This window comes from Stegastes partitus, unplaced genomic scaffold (genome assembly GCF_000690725.1).
Source record: "Stegastes partitus isolate 25-593 unplaced genomic scaffold, Stegastes_partitus-1.0.2 Scaffold470, whole genome shotgun sequence".
Classification (NCBI taxonomy): Eukaryota; Metazoa; Chordata; class Actinopteri; family Pomacentridae; genus Stegastes; species Stegastes partitus.
Window position 1 is genome coordinate 305,173 of NW_007578201.1, and position 21,720 is coordinate 326,892.

Below are 21,720 nucleotides of genomic sequence, written 5' to 3' on the forward strand. Positions count from 1 at the left end.
AACTTTACCTACCTTTGTAATCCTCGCGCTGTCCTTAATCAGATACCCGCCCCAGCTTGTCCCAAACTATGTTTCACAATTGAATTTCCCACTTAAATGCAGTTGCTCCTCAGTGACCTCTGAGAAGAAGTGAGCCCCTGATAAGTCTTGCTCTGATATTGCTGTATTGATTTTTGCCTCCATAGAAGCTCTGCTTGAGCCTGCTGGAGCCAACGGTTTCATTTTGCACTGCCACAATAAAAATAACAGGCCAATGAAACATCCCCCTTGAGGGTGGGGGTGGAGGGTTTTGAAATAATTTTCAGCTATGTCTCAGTTTTTTTTTAAAGCCTTGTTTCTTTTGTAATGTGTTGTGGGGACACTATAGGTTGGTTATTGTTTTCTGAGAAATAAACCTCAAAATAGGCCTCTGCAATGTCTCATTTTGGATGTCATTGTGTTACATTGCGACTGGGGAGGTTTGTTAAGCAATGCAGCACCAGCCTCCAGACCACGCTGTGCAGCTCCCTCACTATACTGTGCTACATGTGAGAAATCTTGTTTGAGTTAAACAGCTGCAGCAAATCTCAACCAAAACCCCAGAAATGAGAATAATTCAATACATAAAAACAAATTTATGTTTGCTTCTTGTCAGATTTCATATCCTCGAGAAGGCAGTGATAGAGGAGCCTTTTGATTTAGATACCCGTTTGCCTCAGAGACATAACATATGCTTTTTCTCTCTCACCGTCTCTCCCTTTCTTTCTCCCTCACACTCTCGCTGGCTCTCTGTGGGACAGAATTGAGTTATCTTTGGCCCTGAGAGTAAGTTATTACAGTGGGCTTAGGGTGAAACAGAGATGAAGATAACTAGGGGGAAATCCAATTACCTTTTAGGGTTCTCTATCTAATAGGATCCTTAATGTGAAGGAGATCTGCAGATCGGATGCTGCTGCCCTGCACAGCAAATGATAGACTCTGATATCTTCCACAGGAGCAGGGGAGGAGAGGGAGTCCGGGCGATAGAAGGGAAGAGAGAGAAATCGAACTCCCTCTTTTTATGGGGCTGTTCATTAGGGATGAAATGTGGTGGGCTCAGGGGCACAAGGGCAGATAAGAAGGTTCAGATAGGGAAGAGTGAGCAAGACCCAAGTCGTTTCTATTCTTTCTTCCTCTCCGTTCTGCTCAATCTTTTTTTTCCCCCCTTTTTTCATATAGCCCCTTTGATTCATCCTCTGCTGTTATATGGAGTAATTGAATTGACTGTCTGAGAGATCCCGTGAAAGCCAGACGATAGCAGCTAATTAGTGCTTGGCGTCTTTGTCTTTCCTCTGCTGAGCTTGTAAAACGATCTGGCCCTCCCCACGTTAATGACATTAACATTGAGCTGATACTCATTATGTTCTATTATCATAGCACTGGTCTGTGGAAGCATCACAAACCATCAGGCAGTGCAGAGCGTCACAGAGAAAATCTCAGCAGGAGTGCAGCTAATATGCAAATGTTATACTTATTTCTTTTCTATTATGCACTGATTTTTATTCTTATTTTTGCAAAAGACAGATAAGGAATTGAAATTTTGCAGAATGCAGTTACAAAACAATACGTCTCAATGAATTCAAAACAAAAGTCTGTTGTATAGAACATTCATCACTACAAAAACACAAATTAAATAAAACAGTTTACATATCAAGCTGCACATGAACACTCCTTTGTTATCACTTCAACAGTCTCATCTATTGAACCTATGCTTAGTTTCTGCCTGTTTTTCATTTGCGGATGTATTGTTTCCCAGAGCTGCTGTTTCAAAGTGTACTGTAGTCTACTCTCATGTTTTAAGGATGCTCCACAGGTTCTCAAAAGGGTTGAGATGCTTTTCTTCTCCTTTTATATCTATAGCAACCAATGAGTCAGTGGTGTCTCGTGCAGCATGAGATGGTTTGTTTTCCTGCATGAAAATAACTTTACTCCGGAAGGCACAATTCTTCTTTTTACACCACGGCTAGAAATGGTCAGTCAGGAACACCGCATTTCTTGCTGAAGTGATTTTGACATCCTCAGAGGTCCTAAAGGGGCCGACCATCTCACTTTGCAATATTCCATCCCAGATCATCACCCCATCACTTGCGTACTAATGTTGTTGTCAGTGTGGTCATTCAAAGCTGCATCCTTCTGGACTATTGTTCATCAGTGAAAAAAAATGGTTTGAAAATGAGACTTTGTGTATATCTGGGCCCACTTCAAATATTTCCCTCTGAGATTTGGCTAAAGGTGCAGAAAAGCAGCTTTACACACCACTGCCAGACTCTGGAACTTCAGAGACAACTGAAAATGCCCACATGCAGCTCCACAGTGACTTTTTGTAGCTGCACTTTTATACTGTTAATTCATCTGAGAATGTCCTTAGCAAACCATACTCAGACTAAATTCATCTGTGCACTGACTCCATTTAAATCTTTTTTAGTTTGATTTGTGAAATTTCGTTGGTTTTCATGCCTCTTGCAGGACATTGCAGTGTTGCATGATTTTCATCTACAGAAAGATCTTTGTCCCTCCCCATAGTGCACGAGAACTGTGACTTGCTTAATGATCTGAAACAACCCTTTTAAATGTTTCCTGTTGATTACGATTGCCCTGCATCAACGAACAACAAAGAACCTCGCCTGAGCCTGGTTATCTTCAGAGATATGCCAATTGAAAATGTAAAACCTCTCTCAGATTAACTACAAACTACATGTTTATTTCCTGAAATCCTTCTGAAATTGCACTTGCGCAATAATCGGAGACACCTTGTGTTAAACAAAAGCAATGTGGTGAACTAAGGTTACTCAAACGCACACAGAAGAGAGCCAGAGAACCACAACTCCCACAGGCTATTTACACCACATCATTCTCAGTACTCAAACTGATAGCTGCCACCAACTGTAGCTTGCTGTCATGTACTTGTCGCAACTGTAATGTAGCATGTCAGCAGGGCTGGATGCCCGAGCATCTCATTATGGGCAAATCTGTTGTCAAGAGAATGAAAGGAAAAACAGGAACATGGCTATTTTTGTGGCACCGTGAGGATTGGGGCACATTCAGAAAGGCAAGTGAGAGAATTCACATAGTGTGATGACAAAAACTGTTTTAAACTGGACTACAATGGTTCTTTTAAGACATAATCTGACTTTATTGTTAAAAAAAAAAACATAGAACATAGAAGCTGGCATGTTTTGGCGTCGCTCTGTCTTCTTTTGGTGGATGCCTATTTTTGTCAGTGTTTGAGTCAAGACACCAGGAGATAGAAAAGGAGAAGTGGGGTACAGAGGATGGTTGGAGAACAGTAGTCTCAGTCCTGCTGTCTTGTCAACATAATGAAGTCCCCAGGTACCTCCTGTGCAGCTCCCATCATTATGTGTGACCAGCTAACCCCGAAATATGACTTTACTGCACAATTTCCTTTGTTTCATTCTGACACAGTCCCTTTAGTCACTGGAAGAATGTTCCCTTGATTTTTTTTTTATCGTTTGTTGGTGCACCTGAAGGTGAGCTCACAATGCCGGATAGAAGTTTCACTGTGCTCTTATGCACCTTGTAGATATTTTTATTCAGGAGAAAACTAAATATGTTCCTGCCTTAAATTCTTATTTTAGATGGAGTTTTGCTTTCACGATCAGCCTGAGCTCTGCGCCGCCACCCTGTATTTATAATTTCTGGCAACAGCCAATTCATAGGACGTGTATTTTTCATCCGGCTGCGTCCTACCTTCATTTGACTATTTGTCATCTCCAGACGACGTTTTAACACGTATGATTCTTCATGTAACGTGACCTTGAAGCCGAGCTGGAGTCATCGCGCGAAAGATGGCAGCGATGCAGACTGATGTGGCAAAAGGAGGGCGCGGTTTTGCGGAGACAAGAGGTTTCTGGGTGGAAAAGATGAAGAGGCTGCCAGCCAAGCATGGTGACCAGTCCATTAAAGATCAGCCACAGACAGTGTGAAGGGAGGAGTTGGGGGAGGAGAGAGATACTTTGATAAGTGTTGCGCCTGCGTTAACCTTGATGGCCGCTAGCAGTGGGCTGATGCCAGCAGCAGGGATCTGTTTCAACTGGATTAGATTATTTTTTTTCCTCTGGCGCACCAAGAGAAGAGAAAAAAAAATCAATACGTGGGAGCACGGCATGACAGGAGCATCATTTCAGAATTGAAGTGGCTGTCAGGCATTGTCATTTGGTGACTTTTGTTCGCCATTGTACTTTTAAGCCCTCATTTTTCTCCCCCTCCTCTTCCTTTCACTCGTTTCTTCCCCAGCCCATTGTCTGTATTCCCCTGGTGACATTTTATGTTGCAATTTGAAAACTCGAGGGCAAGAGATCAAGTGCAAGAGAATCTCTCTGAAACCAATTGGTGAACTGGTTCAGCATCTACTTTTGTTTAGCGACCCCCATCCTCCTTTCTCATTTCGTCCTCTTGTCTCCCTAGACCTCCATTGTGTTCCAGGAGGAATTTATTTGTAGTGTATTTGCATTCTCTGATACCAGACAAGGACAAGGCTGATGTCTCGCCTTCCTCTGGACAGTTTCTCTGCCCGTTTGTAAATGAAACCCTCAGGGAGTGCTTGTCGACGGATGTGAGAAATTGGAGATTCTCGTAGAGCGATAGCCCAGCCTTGGAGAGCGTGTAGCCCTGATGTGCCACCAATGTCAAGAGATTGCAAATCAAGCGCTTTAATAACATCTCTTCTGGTTTTGTTTCTTCCTCCTGTTCTCCGGCGGAACCTTGAGACCCTGGTGTTGTCAGGCGGGCTGTGTTGAAGGCTCACTGTGGCATGGCAACACCACTAGACCTTTCTCTGTCACTCTAATTGATAAACATAGGGCTGATATCTTGTAATGAGCCTCCATTCTCCGGCCTATTATACTGGTTAACCCTCTCAACCCGCTGAGCGAGAGGAGGAGGGGACGCATCATCTGACACCAACTACAGCATTTAGATAAAGCTGTGAAACAGTCCTCCTTGTTTCCCTGGCATATTTTTTTGCAGAATCATCATCATGGCGAAAATATGAAAAGGGTGGCAGCGCTAACCACAATAACAATTTTTAGCAGCAGAAAGCATGTGTGCGTGCTATTCTCTGGTTTTAAATAAGGTTCGGTTATGATTATAATGCATGTGTTTTAATGCTTTGTCTCCGCGTGTTGCTATTTTCTGCCATTATGTGATTTTAGAGATGATTGCTGTTCCTTCCACTTTGTAGTCACTTCTGTAGCGGCCCATTTCCCCCCGAAACTCCAACACACATCCATAGTTATTTATTTGAACCGTGGATGGATTGTGGGAGACACGACTCAGTGTAATTGACTCGATTAATGCCAGCCATTATCATTTCGTCTTCACCAAGCTGTCTCCTCAGGCAGAGCCAGCACCCACGTTGCCCGACCCTGTCAGCCAGGCCATGTAATGGAAGGTGCTGCCCATGATTACAGTGTCGCAAGTCATAACGCTCTCACTGCCAGCAAGTTGTGCCCTGGTGGCTGTCTTGGTAGGAAGCTAGCAAAGCATAGTCTGTCGTCGTTTCTCTTTTTTTTTTGCTCAGCTGTATGTTTTTAACTTGGGAAAATAGAACCTCTTGTCTCTTTTTATGGTTATTTTCTGATCAAAAATATGCACACTGACTGCTTCAGTCACTCCAAAAGAGGCATGTTTCTAATTGAAATGGAAACAGAAACTTTTAATTCACTTCTTATGTTTCCTCAGCATTCCTTGAAAGGAATGAAAGAACAGTTTGTTTCAAAAATACTCCAAATGCCCATTTTTAGCTTCTATCCTTTATCCTGTCAGTGGACCTGTATGCTAGTGAACGCGGGACGGTGCCAACAGGGAGATTTACTTATTCGCTTTAACCTTCATAATAACATAACAAGTCCTTCATAATACCTTGGCATATTCTCTGACTTCACATCAATGGAATGACCCCCGGAATTAACAGTTACTTGTCTTTTCCACTTACAAGCAAACCCAACGTTGGGTTTTAATGGCACTACTTATATGTTCAGCTTTTTTTTGGTTGTTATTTTAGGGGTGAGTCTGTGAATTTGGCCTTTTCTCCTGCAGTCGACTTTGGCTTTGGATATAAGAAAAGCCCATTACGGCATGGAGGGCTTGGGTGTTTGGGCAGGCTCAACACACAGGTGCTGAAGTGTTTGTTTATGGTTATGAGTTTGAACCCGGCACCGTTGATTAGTACTGCAGACTTTACATGTCTCAGACAGGGGCAGATGGAAACGGACTCTTTACAGGCCTGCTGCTTGCTGTCTGTTTAAATGATGGAAATCCACATAAGCATTTATTTAGTGAAAATGGATCATTCTTCTAATTGTGGAGAAAATTTGTGGATTTTTTTGGCCAGTGTGTGTCTCTCTCTATCCCAGTTGAACATACTGTTTTCTGTTTGAAATGTAGCATCCAGTATCTTCTGCTATAATTTGATATTAAAGGTAACAAGAATCGCTGGATTCTCCGAGTCACTTTCTCCAGCCTGGCTTTCCTCCGCGTCCCATGTGTGCATGACTTTACCTTCACTGATCAAGATTAATGGACTTCCAACACACGCACACACACACACACACATGCATCCAACCAAAGCATTCTTTTCGTCTAAAATTTGAAACATTTATCCAGTGATCCTTCTTTTTACACTCCCTTCGCTTTGCTGTTTCCCGGGTCATGATGCTGGAAGGTCAGGGCCCACTTTAAAGCCACATAAAGAGACATAGATTGATAATTAAGGCCAAGCAGCCTGCAGAAAAGCCTCTCTAATGTGATTTATACCGATAGATTTTCTGTCAGATATGAAATGTTGTCGGTCAAATTGAAGAGGAGGACCCATTATAAAGCGCTTTGCTGGTAACTTTGGGAAAGCGCATTGTATTTGTTCCAGCTATATTTTGGGATCGTAGTTACTGGATGACTGTAGTTTAAGGTTACAGTGATACACCGCCAATGTGCATTAATAATCTGATGAGTTTTCATTCTTAAAGCTCCTTTACTAGATTTTCTCAGATCATGCAGAAGAAAATACAAATAAACACTGTACCTCACCTATATAGCAGGTTTTTTTTAAATTCATCGCTTTCTTTGTGCTCACGGTCAATAAGAATGTCTTTTTGAAACGGCTCTTTCAAAGTAACCCGCAAGTGCAAAATGTCTACGAAACCAAAATTGGTTGTGAGACCGAGATTGGAAATCAAAACACTGTTTCAAATTATAGCTTTTATTTTCAGAAGGTATTTTAGTTTCACCGTCGCTGCAGAGTTCAAAGGCCCATTCTGATAACAAATTCAGACAGAGAAAAATGTCCTCCCCGTGCATTGTAGGTATCGTGTGATTTGGTGCGCTGGAGGGCATTAGAAAATACATGTCCACTGTTATTAATCAACATGACACGAGGACAGAAATGACCCGATGCTTTTCATTTGGTTCTAGTCAGAGTAGAGTTTCTATGTGTGAAAACTGTCGTGCTATAGCATCTGTATTGTTCCTTCCTTTCGACTTGTTTTTGTATTTGCAAATGTTGACGCAAGTTATAACTTATTACTGATACAAGTCATATTTATACCAACGTGCACACTCATGACACCCTTAGTTGCAGCATGTATAACGTGCTTTTCCTCTCTTTTCCAGTCAAACTGTGCTCAGTACGCGGCAGAGAAGCGAGACGAAGAGAAAATGTGCGACCACTTGATTCGAGCAGCCAAATACCGCGACCATGTGACGGCCACGCAGCTCATCCAGAAGATAGTCAACATCCTGACCGACAAACACGGAGCCTGGGGAAACTCCTCCATAAGGTAAAACAAAAACCAAGACTGAAGATGAACCGTTTCATTCATTGATCGTTTCAACCATTATAAGATAACATAGAATTTATTGTAATGGGGAGATTCTGAGGTGCTGCTGACACCTACATTCACAAAATACATTTTACAGCACAAACACGCTTAATCCATCCCTTATCTGTCTCGTTTAAAATTTAAAAAGAGAAATCACCATTTGATTTTGTGTTTTATCATAGTTATGTTTTGTTCCCCACATGCCGGAATAATTTAAAGCAACGATAAGTGACTGTGTTTCTTAAGTGAAACATTGTGTAGAAATGACTTTAATCAAGACGATGCACCTGTTTTGTTTTTTATGAGCCACGTTCCTAGCATGTAATTTTCTCAGCCTCAAAAATTATTCAAGCCGCTGTAATGGTTTTAATCTCATCATTATCTTTCTCATCCCCCAATACTCATGACTTTGATTAAATTAGATTTGTAAAGGTGAAAATGTCAGCTGTGGGTTGAATGATGCATTGACTTGGGAGAGAGATGAAAGCCATTTGAACAGCTCAGCTCCCATTAAGAACAGAGGGAACCTTATCCTGTGTGTTTGTTTCGCCAAATAGGCAGCAGAATCCAATGCAGCTATTCCCTAATGATGGCTGTTTGTGCAGGTAGTGTGTAATGGTGAGCTGGAGAGACGGCTGCTGGCTCACGCTTGTTAGGCTGAACCGACTCTCCAGAGACTCATCTGGCGAGGGTTAGTTTGCTGTTGGATCAAGAGTGTATCTGTAGCCCCTTTGTTTCCCCCCTTTTTTTTTTTATTTGTTTCTCTCTTATATCAGGATGTGGTGTAGTACTTGTCGTATTTTTCCTCCCTTGATCCAATCTCTCTCCTCCTTTCCGTCAGTCTCCATGCGTACTCACACAAGGCCGTGCCATTTACTATGGATATTGTGCTCTGCGAGCCCTGGCCAGAAACGTCCCCCATTACCGGCCCTTTATGCCGTTGTGCTATTGATGGTTTTCCTAATGGCTGCCGATGGGCGCAGGGAGCCATTGGCACCGGGCCCTGGAGTGCACCGCTCTTTTAATAAATCACAATCAGTCTTGTGCCATTACATCAATATTTTTGGTCAATTACTGTGAAGGTCAGGTGGTGCAGCTTCGCACCAGAGCCCGTGGAATGCGGGCATAGGAGAAACATCTGGTGCTGCAAATCTGGGAAACCGAACAAGTAAAAGGAAAAGATGGACACAGAAAAAAACAAAAAAACACACTCCTGCACACCTGTATACCTGCAGGCATCCCAGTGTAAGAAATGTTCCTTCCCTTATTCCACACATACACAGAACATGTGTCCCAGCAACATCCCTGCCTGTAAATAAGGCTGGGAGGGGAAGAACGGATACACACAACGAAACTCTTTTTCCAGCTGTGAAAATGAAATCCAGGAACACAAAGACAATACACAGCTATGATTACGTCCTTTTGTTTCATGGGTGTAAAACCCAAGTCCGCCTGCTCGCACACCATAAAAACGTATTCCCCAAAGTTTCCATTCAATAAAGGGTCTGAAAATGAAAATATTATTTTCTCACAAGCTGATGGGAATTGTTGTTTCCTCACGGCAGGCATCTAATATCTTTTGACACAGTGTGACCTGCCTGAATGCAATTTGTGTCTTAATATCCAGCTTACAGCGGCCCTGGCCTCTGGAGGAAAGAGGTGTTAGGTGATTTTCCCTTTTCCATTCCCCTGCTTCGTCTTTCCTCTGTCTGTGGTTCTCTCTCTCTCTCTCTTTCACAACATTCAATTTCTTCTCCCTTTTTCCCCCTCACTCCTTATCCTTTGCTCTTTCTTGTTTCACACTCTACCTCAGTTGTATCACTGAGCGTCCAATGAGGATCCTTTCCACCAGACAAAAGCAGTGTCTATCATTTTTGTGCCCTTGTCTGTCATCCAGTGTCAAGGCATAGACAGATCCTCAGCCAGTCAGACGGGGTGACTACCTGTTCATCCGTGCATTTTTTTTGTCTCACACCTTGAGACTCAGGTGTACAACATGCCAGCCGGCTGTCTTTTTAAGAGAGGAAAAAAGTAAATGAATGGCTAGCAAGACGACCACAAATGAAACTACTGGCAGATATCATTTTTTTCTCTCTCCACTTTTTTTTTTTTTTTTTGAGCTTGGGTCCACTGAGCATCCAGTCTGCTGCGGTGTTTATTTGGGTCAGGAATCATCTTTCATGTATATGACACCTAGACAAAGTCGACAGACAGAGAGGGGAGATGAGGGCAGATGATGGAGAACGCCAACTCACCGTCTCTGGGGACAGACACTACTCTCCTCCTTTTCCCCTCTCATACCTTCTCTTTATTGCATTCTAATAGGCTGACTAATGTACCATGGAAATTCACTCTGGATGCAGGATGCGGGGAAAGTAAAAGGAAGGTGGCTGCAGCTGAGAAAAGGTTGGGCTGTGATATAGAAGCAAGGTGCACACTTTTTTAGCCAGAACCGTTGTTGACAATCTATTGATGCATCCAGTCTTTTTGGGGCAAATGCAAACATTATTCAAGTTGCAGATGCGAGCTTGCGTCAGCATCCTTTTTATTTCCAGTTTACTCGAACAGTCCTCACCTACAGCTAGCCCCTCAAAACACACACACCTCGAGCACCCACTCCTCTCCGTCTGCTCCTCCTTCCTCATATAAGCAGCTCATTTTCTGCAGCAGCGCTGCTCTAATGGACGCCCCTAGGCTAGAGGCTTCCCAGCCAAGGGACATCCATCTTTTGGCATGTCACACTCTCGCCCGGCAAAAAATCTTTGTGATGTGCACTCCAATTTTTCTTCAGTAAATCAAATCTTCCTTCCTTCAGAAAGACGAATGCTTTAGGGTTGGAGTGTTATAGAGAAAATCAATGCCGGCAAAATTGAAACAGTATGCCCTCGTATTGATCGGCCTTGTGAGATCGAAAACCAACAGCTTTGTAACTGTTCCACTGGACAGTTAGCTGACCTGTAATGGACAAACTATTGATATTAGCATTACTATTTTATCTTGTGCTACGTCATTTCACCAGTGCACTATTGAGGGAAAGAAGCCGCAGCAGAACATTCACAGCTAGTCCCAGAAAGGATTTTGTCCTTCTTTTCACCTAATGATGCAGCAGATGACATCAAATGGTGTCTGCACCAAATACTGTGGAAGGTTTGTCACACCATTTTATTTATTTTTTAATAGGTTTTTCTTAAAACATTACTTCTTCAGATACAGATAAAGGAAATCATAGAAGTCAATCCAACATGAATACTCCTATATATAATAGGGAAATAATTTTTCTAGCTCAAGATTCCCCCATTTCATATACGTTTTATTTGATGTATAAACTGAATCAGTAAGCAATGTTTTATTTTTATTTTTTTATCCATAAATAGTTTCTACACCTTCTTTATTCACGACCACTAACCTCTGCTCCTTGTATTGTTGCAGCTACCCGTTGCTTTCATTATCAATTAATCTGTTAATTCATTTTAATATTCATTAATTAATTAATTAAATTGTGTCACAGCATATACAAAAAACGTTGCTTCTTCAAATTACTTAGATATTTGAACCTGAAGGTATTTAATTTAAAGAAAAGCAGCAGATCTTCACATTCCAAAACCTACAACTAATGAGTGTTTGCCATTTTGGCTTGAAAATGACTAAATGATTTGATATATTTTCTGTAGATTATTAAACTTATTGTCTTAGGATAGCATGTGATGCAACCGATGATGGTTTAATTACTTGAGTATTTTATCATCAATATCATGAAGTCTATGAAATGTCACAACAGTGTGAAAAACACTGATAGTAATCTTCAAATACATTTCATGCTTTGTCTGACTTCTAGTACAATGTCTAAATATAAAAGAAAATAAAATGCAAATTCTCATATTTAAAAATCTAGAACCAGCAAACGATTAGTCCATTTTTGCATGAAAGCTTAGTTCAGTGTTTTAAATCCTAATGTTCTTCACTAGAAAAGCTGGACTTATAATTAAAGGTATTATATGAACAGAATGTAAACTTTCAAATCTCAGCTAATCCGTTTGCTTTATTAAGATGGTGCAGTTCAGTCTGATTTGATTTACAGCATCGTCTCCACGGTGACATCAGCAAACAACTTACCAAGTGCCATCAGATTCAAATAATCCTGATAAACTGTGATTACAAAGAATACCATCAAATCCCATTTCCTGTTTAGTGGCACCTACTTGAGAAGATAAAATCACAGATAGAAATCTCACCATTTAAATACCACATTTTAATGTTAATTTAGAACCCCCCATTGGTTACAGTAAGAAGTTATTTTAATGCCTTTCATTATTTTTCTTGTTGTTGAACAGATCTGACTTTAGCACCACTGCTCCTTACTTGGCCTTGTTAGTTTCCCCCCTCCTCCCTGAGCCGCCTCGTCCAGATTGCAGCTGAGACACCCTCCTAAATACGCTCCGAACATATGGGGCCGTGCTTACTACAGCGAGGACATTTACGTTCACATTGTACTTTTTTAAAATAAATGATTGCATGAGAAGCCGCGGCAGCCAGATTAATCTCTACTTGTATGCTTTCATTCCAGACTTAAATCACAATTATGATACATAATACTGAATGTAATGCATGTGTTAAAGCCGAGGTCTGCACAACGTCTGCGCCGGCTTGCGTGTATGTGTTATGGACACACTGTACATTACGGCCGCTGCTGGTACTGTGGATGCAGGGCTGAAAAAGGAAATGGGACTCCAGCATGTCAATGGAGATTATAACCATAGGAAACAAGAACATAACAGTTTAGAATACACTGACTCTCGGAAATGCAAGACACGAGAGGGGCAGGAAGACAGAGAGAGAGAGAGCGAGGGGGGGGGGGAAGGATGGAACGGAGGATGAGAGAGGGAGATATTTGTTACTGAAGGATCAAAAGTTGAGATGGAGACAAAGACAAGACAGGAGCATTTTTCTACGACATCCTTTCCTCTCGCTACGATATACACGAAGCCACAGCGATGAGCGATCGTGCAAATCTGTATGTAAAATGTCGAGAGCGTGTCTTGTTTGCTGGATGGAAAAGTCTGCAGCTGCTGACTTATCTCACCATCAGATTTCCTTTGTTGCTTTTGTTTGGAAAAGGAATAAACACTGTGGCTGGATCGCCGTTCTTTTTAGATTCAGATCTCCACAGATTTATTAACCAGATTTCCTAATTAGACTCATTTTTGCACCCTGCCTTCCTACAAAGCAAATAGTGATTATTGTTGTTCTAGCCCTTATAGTTTATTATTTGGTTCTGATACCAGTTTTACAGTCAAAAGGCAGGCTGGCTGTTAAGTTGCACCTAAAGCATTGATTTACTCTGAATCAGTCCATTACTCTGTTTAGAACTTAATGGTAATTTTTAGCTGGTAATGGCTTTTCGAACTGTTTGCTTATAAATACTTGCAGTCTAAACACAAACATGACCCAATGTACTGAGCGCTGGCAGCTGCAGCGGTCCGCAGCTCCCGTCCCATCCGAGCCAGAGACAGTTGTTTCATTTCGTCCAGGTCCCCGACTACTTCAAAACCAATTAGCCGGAGCTCGAGTTGTGATCATCCATCTGCCTTGATACAGCCATAAACATATAGCATAAACATACTACACCAAGCAATACGAGCCTGCCCTCGGTTACGTTCGCCTCTGTAAACGAGACCCTCCGTATCACGCAGGCCGAAGTCCTTAAACGGGTTTAACATAAAACCCCGCGCTTCATTAATCACGCGCTGTGACATGTGTCTGGGGCAGAAAAGTTACGTTGAGCAAAAAGGATGTTCCTTAAATCTCTGGGGAGACTGTTCAAGTTTGACAGACGTGCGTTCCATCAGTTACATAAAATAACGTGCCACGAAGGCCCTACCATGCGGTCTGGCTCATGGATATGAATTAGAATATAGCCTTAATGATAACATTTACCTCGACTGTATATACAGTACAGTGGCTGGGCCTGTAAGGAATAGTAACAAAGTGTCATGGTGAAACATATTAACAGCTGATGATGTCCATATGTTAGCATGGTTAAGTGTTGCAGCGTAGACTGAAACTCAAAAAAATTACACTTAGCGGATCATTTAAAATTGCAACAAAAAAGGGAAAGGGGTTCTGTTAAAATTGGCACTTTTAATCATGATTATTTTTTTTTTTGCACAATCTTTTGTAATGCTTCGGTTCTGCTCACACACACAGAACACAAGCCCCTACAGCATGTCGCCTAAACTGGAGGTGAGAATCGACAGGAGCCGATTTACACGAACACATTTACATCTTTAAAGCCTTTTCTTCTGTTTTACCCCATCAGTGTTGTCCTTCCTCCTCCTGGCAGCTCACAAATGTAATGGAATGCTAGTTATGAAGAATGAAAAAAGGCCGCCATCCCAGAAAGACCAATTACACCATCGTACCGCCCTGCCTCGCTGCTCACAGCAAGGCAGGATTCTGTAGCAACTCTCAGATTTATGAGTTTCATATACCCTTAAGAAAGTATATGGCCTTGGTGGAGCAAGGTCACGATAAAAGGGTGCTGATCAATATCTGAATGAAAAGCCATTTGGGAAGTTTTTAGGGCCTTTTTTTTTTTTTTCTCTCTCGCCTCTGTTTCTCCCTGGATGCAATATCTGCAGAGTATCGATTGTCCGGGGCCAGTAGTTAGTCAAAGGCTATCTCCTTTGACTAACCCCTTTGCAGCGTGTCAGCCCCCCCTCCTCTTCCTCTTGATAGATTGGTATGCTTCCAGCCACTGTAATTACACCATGGGACCAGCAGGTCATTTATTTTGCTACTTTCAACATTTGCCAAAAAAATCGCCTTTATCTTTAGAATCCAGCGCTTTCTTGTGCAGCGAAAGCAGGGAAAAAAGAACACATAAAACACCAATGTTCCCCTCTATAGAGAATATAGTATTGTGAAGACCGAGGATCGTCCTCCACTCGTAGATCCTCAGCTCCTATTTTGCTCCGCTGCACATTTTCCTCTTGCGTCTGAGTTCAAGTTCAGCAGCGACCTCAGAGGATCAGACCAGAGGAGTTCCATATGTAAGCTCTGTGATCTTAAATAATTGATGCTGATAATAGATAAAGGGGCTACAAGCACGTCATTCTTCACATAATGGTTGAAGCTTTAGTAAAAAAAACAAAAAACTCCAAAATAGAAAACATAAAAAAGACAGACTTTGAACATGTGATACTCTCAGCGGGCTCGTTATTATTGTTGTAGGCTTCGTAAAGAAATCAACAACATACTCTGTTATATCTATTTTGTTACGGAAACTCACAAAAGTACAATCAAATGCAATCCAATACAACTAATATGAATTCTGTTGATGCTAAAATATACAAAATGTATGCATATGAAATTTAAGAAACAGACTTTTTTTGCGGGTAGATAGATTTGTTGTTACTATTTTTTTTGTATTTTTTCAAAGAAAAAGATAACTACACAGCTATTATCATTAGACCTCTGTTTATTGCTGCCTGTGACACGGCACACACACACACACACACACACTGAACTATCAGTGCAGTAATGGGCACGGCCGTATGATGGAGAGAGGGGAGGAGGTGCTCATGAATAGCAGACAGTCCTAGATGAGATTGTCGAGCCTTGTGGTTCTGCAACACAGTGAAGCAAGAAACACAACACGCTTATATACAGAGAGGAAAGAAAAGAGGGCATGGATGCTTTGTTTGTTGCATAGTCAAGTATTAGCAAAGCCTAACATGGCAGATGGGTGATTGTATACATTTTGTGTAGTTTGAAAACCCAAATTTATGAATTTAAAAGTTTTCAATCAGATGTTTCAAAAAGCTTTTTTTTTTTAAAAAGAAAAAAAAAAAAGAGTTTTAACGTCAGACCCCTTAGTTGGTTTTGGCATTTGAGGTGTAAGGTTAAATATGGCTCCATGTTTGCGTTACAAATGGGAAGCTTTAGAGTGGAAAAAAAAAAAAGAAACCTCTGACTCCCAATCTCAGCTGACCTTGAGCTTCTCCCCCGTGTTTTTCTTTTGGGGTGTGTTGGAAACGTGGGTACGCGTTCAGATTTGTCATACCATTCAAGATCAGCTCTGAAAGCTAGAGGTCAGAAGATTATTACAATGGGCCAGTAATGGCAGAATTATGCAACTCCAGTCCAGTGGATGCCCTCATTACATCGCAGTCGTGGTGATAAATGGCCTTAAATGCGTGTTGTCAAAATCACAGGAAAAATGTGACTCTTCATCAAAAATACAGATGGTACCACTTCAGCGCTGTCGCAGGGGAAGTGTGTGTACACAATTTAGTATGTACTTGATGCTCAGATAATATTGATAAGGCAAAAAGCTGTTTTTAAATTAAAGAATGAAAATATTTTTCTCTTTCGCAACACGTTAAACAGTCTCAGTCAATATTTACTACCGTCCTAATACAGCGCTTTTTCTTTTACCTCCCATGAAATCTGATATAATTAGTGTGTAATCGTCTGGCTTTTGTTGGTGAATTTACACTGAGTATAATTGCTGCTAATTGGAAGCCTCGCACTAAGCTGGTGGTAATTAGGCCTTGATTTGCATTATTTCGTTCGGCTGCATTGCATTGTGGGGAGTCTGCAGCCTTTTTGCCGTCCACCCATGGGAGTACTTTGATCCTCACAAGCTGGTGATGTTGCGCAGATGCAATATCACTATCTCTTCTTTTTCAGATCACTTTTTGAAAGCTCTTGGATAAATTGGAGTTAATTGGGAGGAGTGGTAGGTGCTTATGTTGTCGTGGTAATGAGAGGGCGAGTGCGTGTTCGCGGCGAATTCGGTGAAAAGGGAGTTAACACGAGAGTGATAAAACCAAAGGATGTGAATGTACAAGGGCTTTGTTTGAGTATGTGTGACTTCCTTAGCTCACATATAAACCATGATTGATGTTTTAAATCTGTTTCTCTTTAACCATATGAATATTGTTTCATTAGATATTTTTAAATATATTTTTTTTTCATTACAGATCTGATTTAATGATGCGTTTAAGTTCATATTAAAACAGACAAATTAAATGCCTTGATTGTGTGATTAATAGTATGGATGGGCAAAATTACACATGGGCCGTCATTTCAGAGGATAAGATGGAAATGTTGGCGTGTCTGTGACCCTAACGTTACCTCTGGTGAATCTTGTAAACAACATTAGCTGGGGCTGAATTAACATACACACATGTAGATGGTCTCCTGTACACCTCATTGGAGTGGGAAGGAAAGGCATTAATGCACATATAGAAAATCACCTCCGCAAGACTTAATCATGCCAAACCATTTCAGTGGGAAGGTATTTGGTCCTGTTTCATTTTAATTTGAGCCTGGAGATCCCATCGACGCGATCGCTGCCACCGTTTGACAAAGAGCCAGCGCTCCAGCAACCAGTCCTCAACATGACAAATCCTCAATCTACTCCTGCTCTCCCGTTTCTTCTAAACACATGGTTTATGCAAATGGAAGCAAAATGATCTTGGGGATAGCAGCAATGTTTGAGCAATTTGAGGGATGCCAATAGGACCTGGCATTAATATAAAATAAGCAAGGGAAGGAAATCTCCTGTGCATATGCAGGTCTCATTGACTGTACCCAAATTAATTTAGCAGAAAGGTTATGAATGACTGTTTGTGCCACAGTGCAGTCGCTTGTAGTGATATATGAAAGCGCATCCTCTCTGCCCGTCCTGCTTGCTATGATAAAGGTCACGTTATCATTTACATACCATCAGATGCTTTGAATGTAAACCTATGCAAAACAGTATATATATATTTTTAACCTCTCCACATTCACCCATGCTAAACTCCTACTTTCCCAAAATGCTGACTTCAAATAATAATAAAAAAAAGATAAATAACAGGAAGGAAATTAAGTGCTTTTCTCATCATCATTTCTAAATATCAAATGTTGCAAAACAACTTTTAGAGACTGAAAACGGTAAAAATAAAACTGCGATGCATCTGTCTCTGGTCAATCCTGTCTGGACTGATCTTGATGGATAGCCTTCATTTGTCCTTGTCAGCTAACCAACAATAGTACCATTGAAGTAGCGGTGCTATCAAACTTCCAGGACCTGCAGAGAGAATCTATTAACATGTTTAAACTGTCGGTTTGATAATAATAGGCAATTCTGACCCTCATACAGAACTACTTAGAAGGCCACTAATCCAAATAATACATGATTATTAATAGAGGCGACTTGGATTGGTATGTTTATTTTAGCGTTTCTTAATTGTAGATTAGTGTTCTATTTAGGATACCATTAAACCTTAAGTACCCCCTCAGGGAACAAACTTAAAAAAATATGTCATGACTCTAGAATGTTTAAAATACAAGAAATATATAAAATTAATGTATAAAAATTGGTTGTGATGTAACAATATCATTTTGTTACGTACCTTTTACTGACTCGTGCTTCAAAGACATGTTCAAATAATGTAATTTCTGTCATCATCTGCGATACTATAACACATGACCATACGTAAGCGTGCTTCTTGCTTCTTATTTGGGTAAACAGCACCCATGTGTGGGAATAGTTTATTGAAGAGGACATGGTTAATGTAGCTCACTTGGCCTGCTACTTTTCTAAATGCTGTTCTTTCCAAATAAGCATTTCATGAATCCTGCACCAGCTTTTACACTGAACACGCCTCACAATTGCACCATTTGTTTTCTGTGTCACCTAACATGCCAAATCTACTTGGACGCCTGCTCTGTTTTGATGTAAATGGAGAATTTAGTAGCGCAATTGAAATCCTAAAGAGCCCACCAGTAAAACATGTCCTCACGGCAGCGTTGACGGTTTGTGTTGAGTTTATTAAATTGAAGGCGAAACTGTTTTGTTAACTGATTATGTGCAGAGAGCATCAGGGCCACATAAAAGGAGAAACTCTTGCTCCCCCCATTTCGTCCTACGTGTTGGTAAACTTGCTCAAATTTACAACTCCACAGTCCTGAAGAGCATCCAAACGATGTTTAAAAAAAAAAAAGGAAGAAAGAAGGTAATTACTATTTACTACCTCACATAAAACTCTTCCGGACCCTGTTTCATCAGAAGCCAATGTGGTCTGCATTAGAAAGCCTTGGTATGGCTCAACATTTTCTCCTCAACACCCACAAACACAGAGCCTCCTGTACGGCTCGCAAACACTGATGTATATGTAAGTATCGCTCAGGCTTTAAAAACACATGCACACACACACGGCCTCTGTGTCTCGCCACCACTTTCATCAGCTGACAACAGTCGCTTTGGGTTTAACGAGCAGCCCTTCCAGACACCTTTTATGACCGAACTAATTACTAATTACACAAGTGGTTGGCGTGAGCCACAGCACAACGCTGGCCCTTTGTTATTTTAATTGTTGTTATTTTGAAGAATGGCGCCTCAGTAAATTCTGCCAAGGATGCCCTAGGAGGATGGATGAGCTCTGAATAATTTATTATCTTTGTGGAAACACACTCAGTGTGTGGTATGGGGGTTGCATAGCGCTGTACATCTCCATTCTTGTTATGGCGGCACTCTCACCGGGGATTGATGACGAGGTATCTTTCATCGTCCGTCCACCTCTTCGAGCACCCCATCATTAGGACTTCCACTGTCGCCTGTTCACGGTGCGCTGGATGAATATGACTGGCAGAGGTGGTCCCCCTCATGCCGTGACTAATTACTCCGGGCAATGGTTCCCCTCCTGATGGATTAATGTGTATTGTGTGAATGGGACAGATCCCCACCTTCCACGAGATGAGAGACGAGTGCATCCAGATTCGGAGCCGTGTGCCGTGCACAACCTTGATAATTATTTTCATAGATGAATACCATTGCAGGCAGGATGATGAAGTGGCCATTTGCGTTCAGAGACTATCACATGCAAACACGGAGCACAGTCTTTGTCACTGGTGAGAAATCTGGTTCTGCACAGATATGTGTCCCCTGCGTCTTTCCAACTTGCATTCTGCAGACCCACATGCACTCTCTTGTAATTCCCAGCTCCGAATATAAATTGTTGTGTAATTTTTCACAACAAAACATTTTCTCGTGTCGTGATTCTCTGTACTTTGTAACTGCATGCACCGCGCAGGCTGCTTTACGTCCAGACTGAAAATCTGAGCAGCAAGCCACTTTCCACTCGTCATCCAGCTTTTTGAGACTGATTTCTTATTTTTTTCGTCCATATAAATCAAGTAATCAATGGTTTTCATTAGCCAGGGCATACATGGTTTTAAAGGACCCGGTTGGAAATTGTATTTATTTTCTTGCGTAAAGCTCCTTTCCCTTTTAGAGGCCCCTGTGTGATCATTGGTGTTGGACTGAAGATTTGTGAGGAGCCCCCGGCCAGAGCAGCGTTCAAGAGTAGATCACATAAAGCATGCTGGGGTTCTCCCGTCACAGGCTGTGCCACTGAAACCATAAACTGTGTCTTCCTCCAACTTTAACCTTTACAGGATACACTGCAGCCACTTACGAACAACCTGGTCATGATTTTAAATTTTTTTCTCTAAATGTTTAAACCGCTGTTTCTTTATTGCTTTTGACAATCTAATTTGGGTATTGGTGACTTGGGGTATTTTGCTTTGGTTACTGGTTTCAAAGATCGACATACTCAAAGGTTAGTCTGTGAAACCCAAAGAGGAAAAAAAAAACCCCCAGATGTTTTTAGGTAGCAGGTATCTAAAATTGTGCGTAATGAGAGTGTGGATCCGGCTCATCATTTGGGTTTATTTTCACTTTCACACACCACAGAGGAATGGAAAACATTTACACTATTTCGCTAACCACGGTAAATTGTCGCAGCCGGTTTTAGGAACATATACCGGTGAACAGCTTTCTAGACCCAACTCCATTACAACATCAGTTCAGCCCGAGACAAGGATCTCCTTATTTCCTAAGTGTTTTTCTCATGAGAACATTTAATTCAAGTAAAATGACTATTTGACTTGAGTCAGGCAGTCCAGATTTAGTCTCACTGAAGACCCAAGTGCATGTTGTTTTTCCTCCCCACCTGAGGTATTAATCACTACCACATTTTTTCTACCTTTCCAAGAAAGTGCGTTTCTATGCTGCCTAATTGACAAATGAGCAGGTATTTTAGATGGTAGATTATTATTATTTTTTATAGCATTACAAAAAGTGCTAATGTGGCGCTATTTTCGTATTCTTTGTTCTGCCTTCGAGCTGTGGGTGTGAATATTTTAGTGCATATTTTAATTCAATCACTTTCGAAATCAGAAGTGATGTTTAATTCTAGACAGGTACACAGTATTCACGCACAGTCCTATATAGCAATAAGTCCTCATTAAAAGTTAACACTTTCTTTTCCTTGAGAGCAGAATGATTTACTGACTGGGCCCGCTAAAGGAAGATGTAAATTGGAAAAGAAAAATGGAGGTTATAGACATTGATTAATATTGGTAATGCTATCCACCCCCCTCCTCTGTGTTTGTAATGGCCTTCTCCTTATCCTGCTAGCCATGAGTCCTGACAAGAGGTATCCTGCTGGGCCTGAAATGAGCCTAGAATGGAAGCACGTGCCACAAAAGTGTGCGGAAAATGATCACGCTGTCATTTGCTCGTTCAACTGTGATGGCATTGACTTACTCAGTTCACCTCCTCAAAGAGGGGGGAAGGAGGAACAAGCAAGCCAAGACAAGGGATCACCTTTACCTCAAGAGATAAAGATACTGTCATCATCAGGAACAAGGATACAATGATTTGGGGTCTCAGCTTGTGTTAAAGTGAATGTTTTTTAAAGAGTGATTCTGAGGGTTAAAAAAAAAAAAGCCTCCAGACACAATGCTGGCTTTATGTATGCTTGCTCGGACCAAGTGCTAATGCTGGGCTGCTATACCATGCTGGCTGGTAATT

The 21,720-nt window shown here is 41.3% G+C and overlaps 1 protein-coding gene across 3 annotated transcripts in view; it reads left to right on the forward strand.

The window, feature by feature from the left end:
* The window catches only part of lrba (LPS-responsive vesicle trafficking, beach and anchor containing), a 190,040-nt gene that overhangs the window by 85,957 nt on the left and 82,363 nt on the right, over window positions 1–21,720 (forward strand). For all 3 annotated transcript variants that reach the window (XM_008286789.1, XM_008286792.1, XM_008286791.1), the window contains exon 36: window positions 7,645–7,811. In XM_008286789.1, coding sequence (XP_008285011.1) covers window positions 7,645–7,811 — 167 coding nt within the window. The remainder of the gene's footprint in view (window positions 1–7,644; window positions 7,812–21,720) is intronic.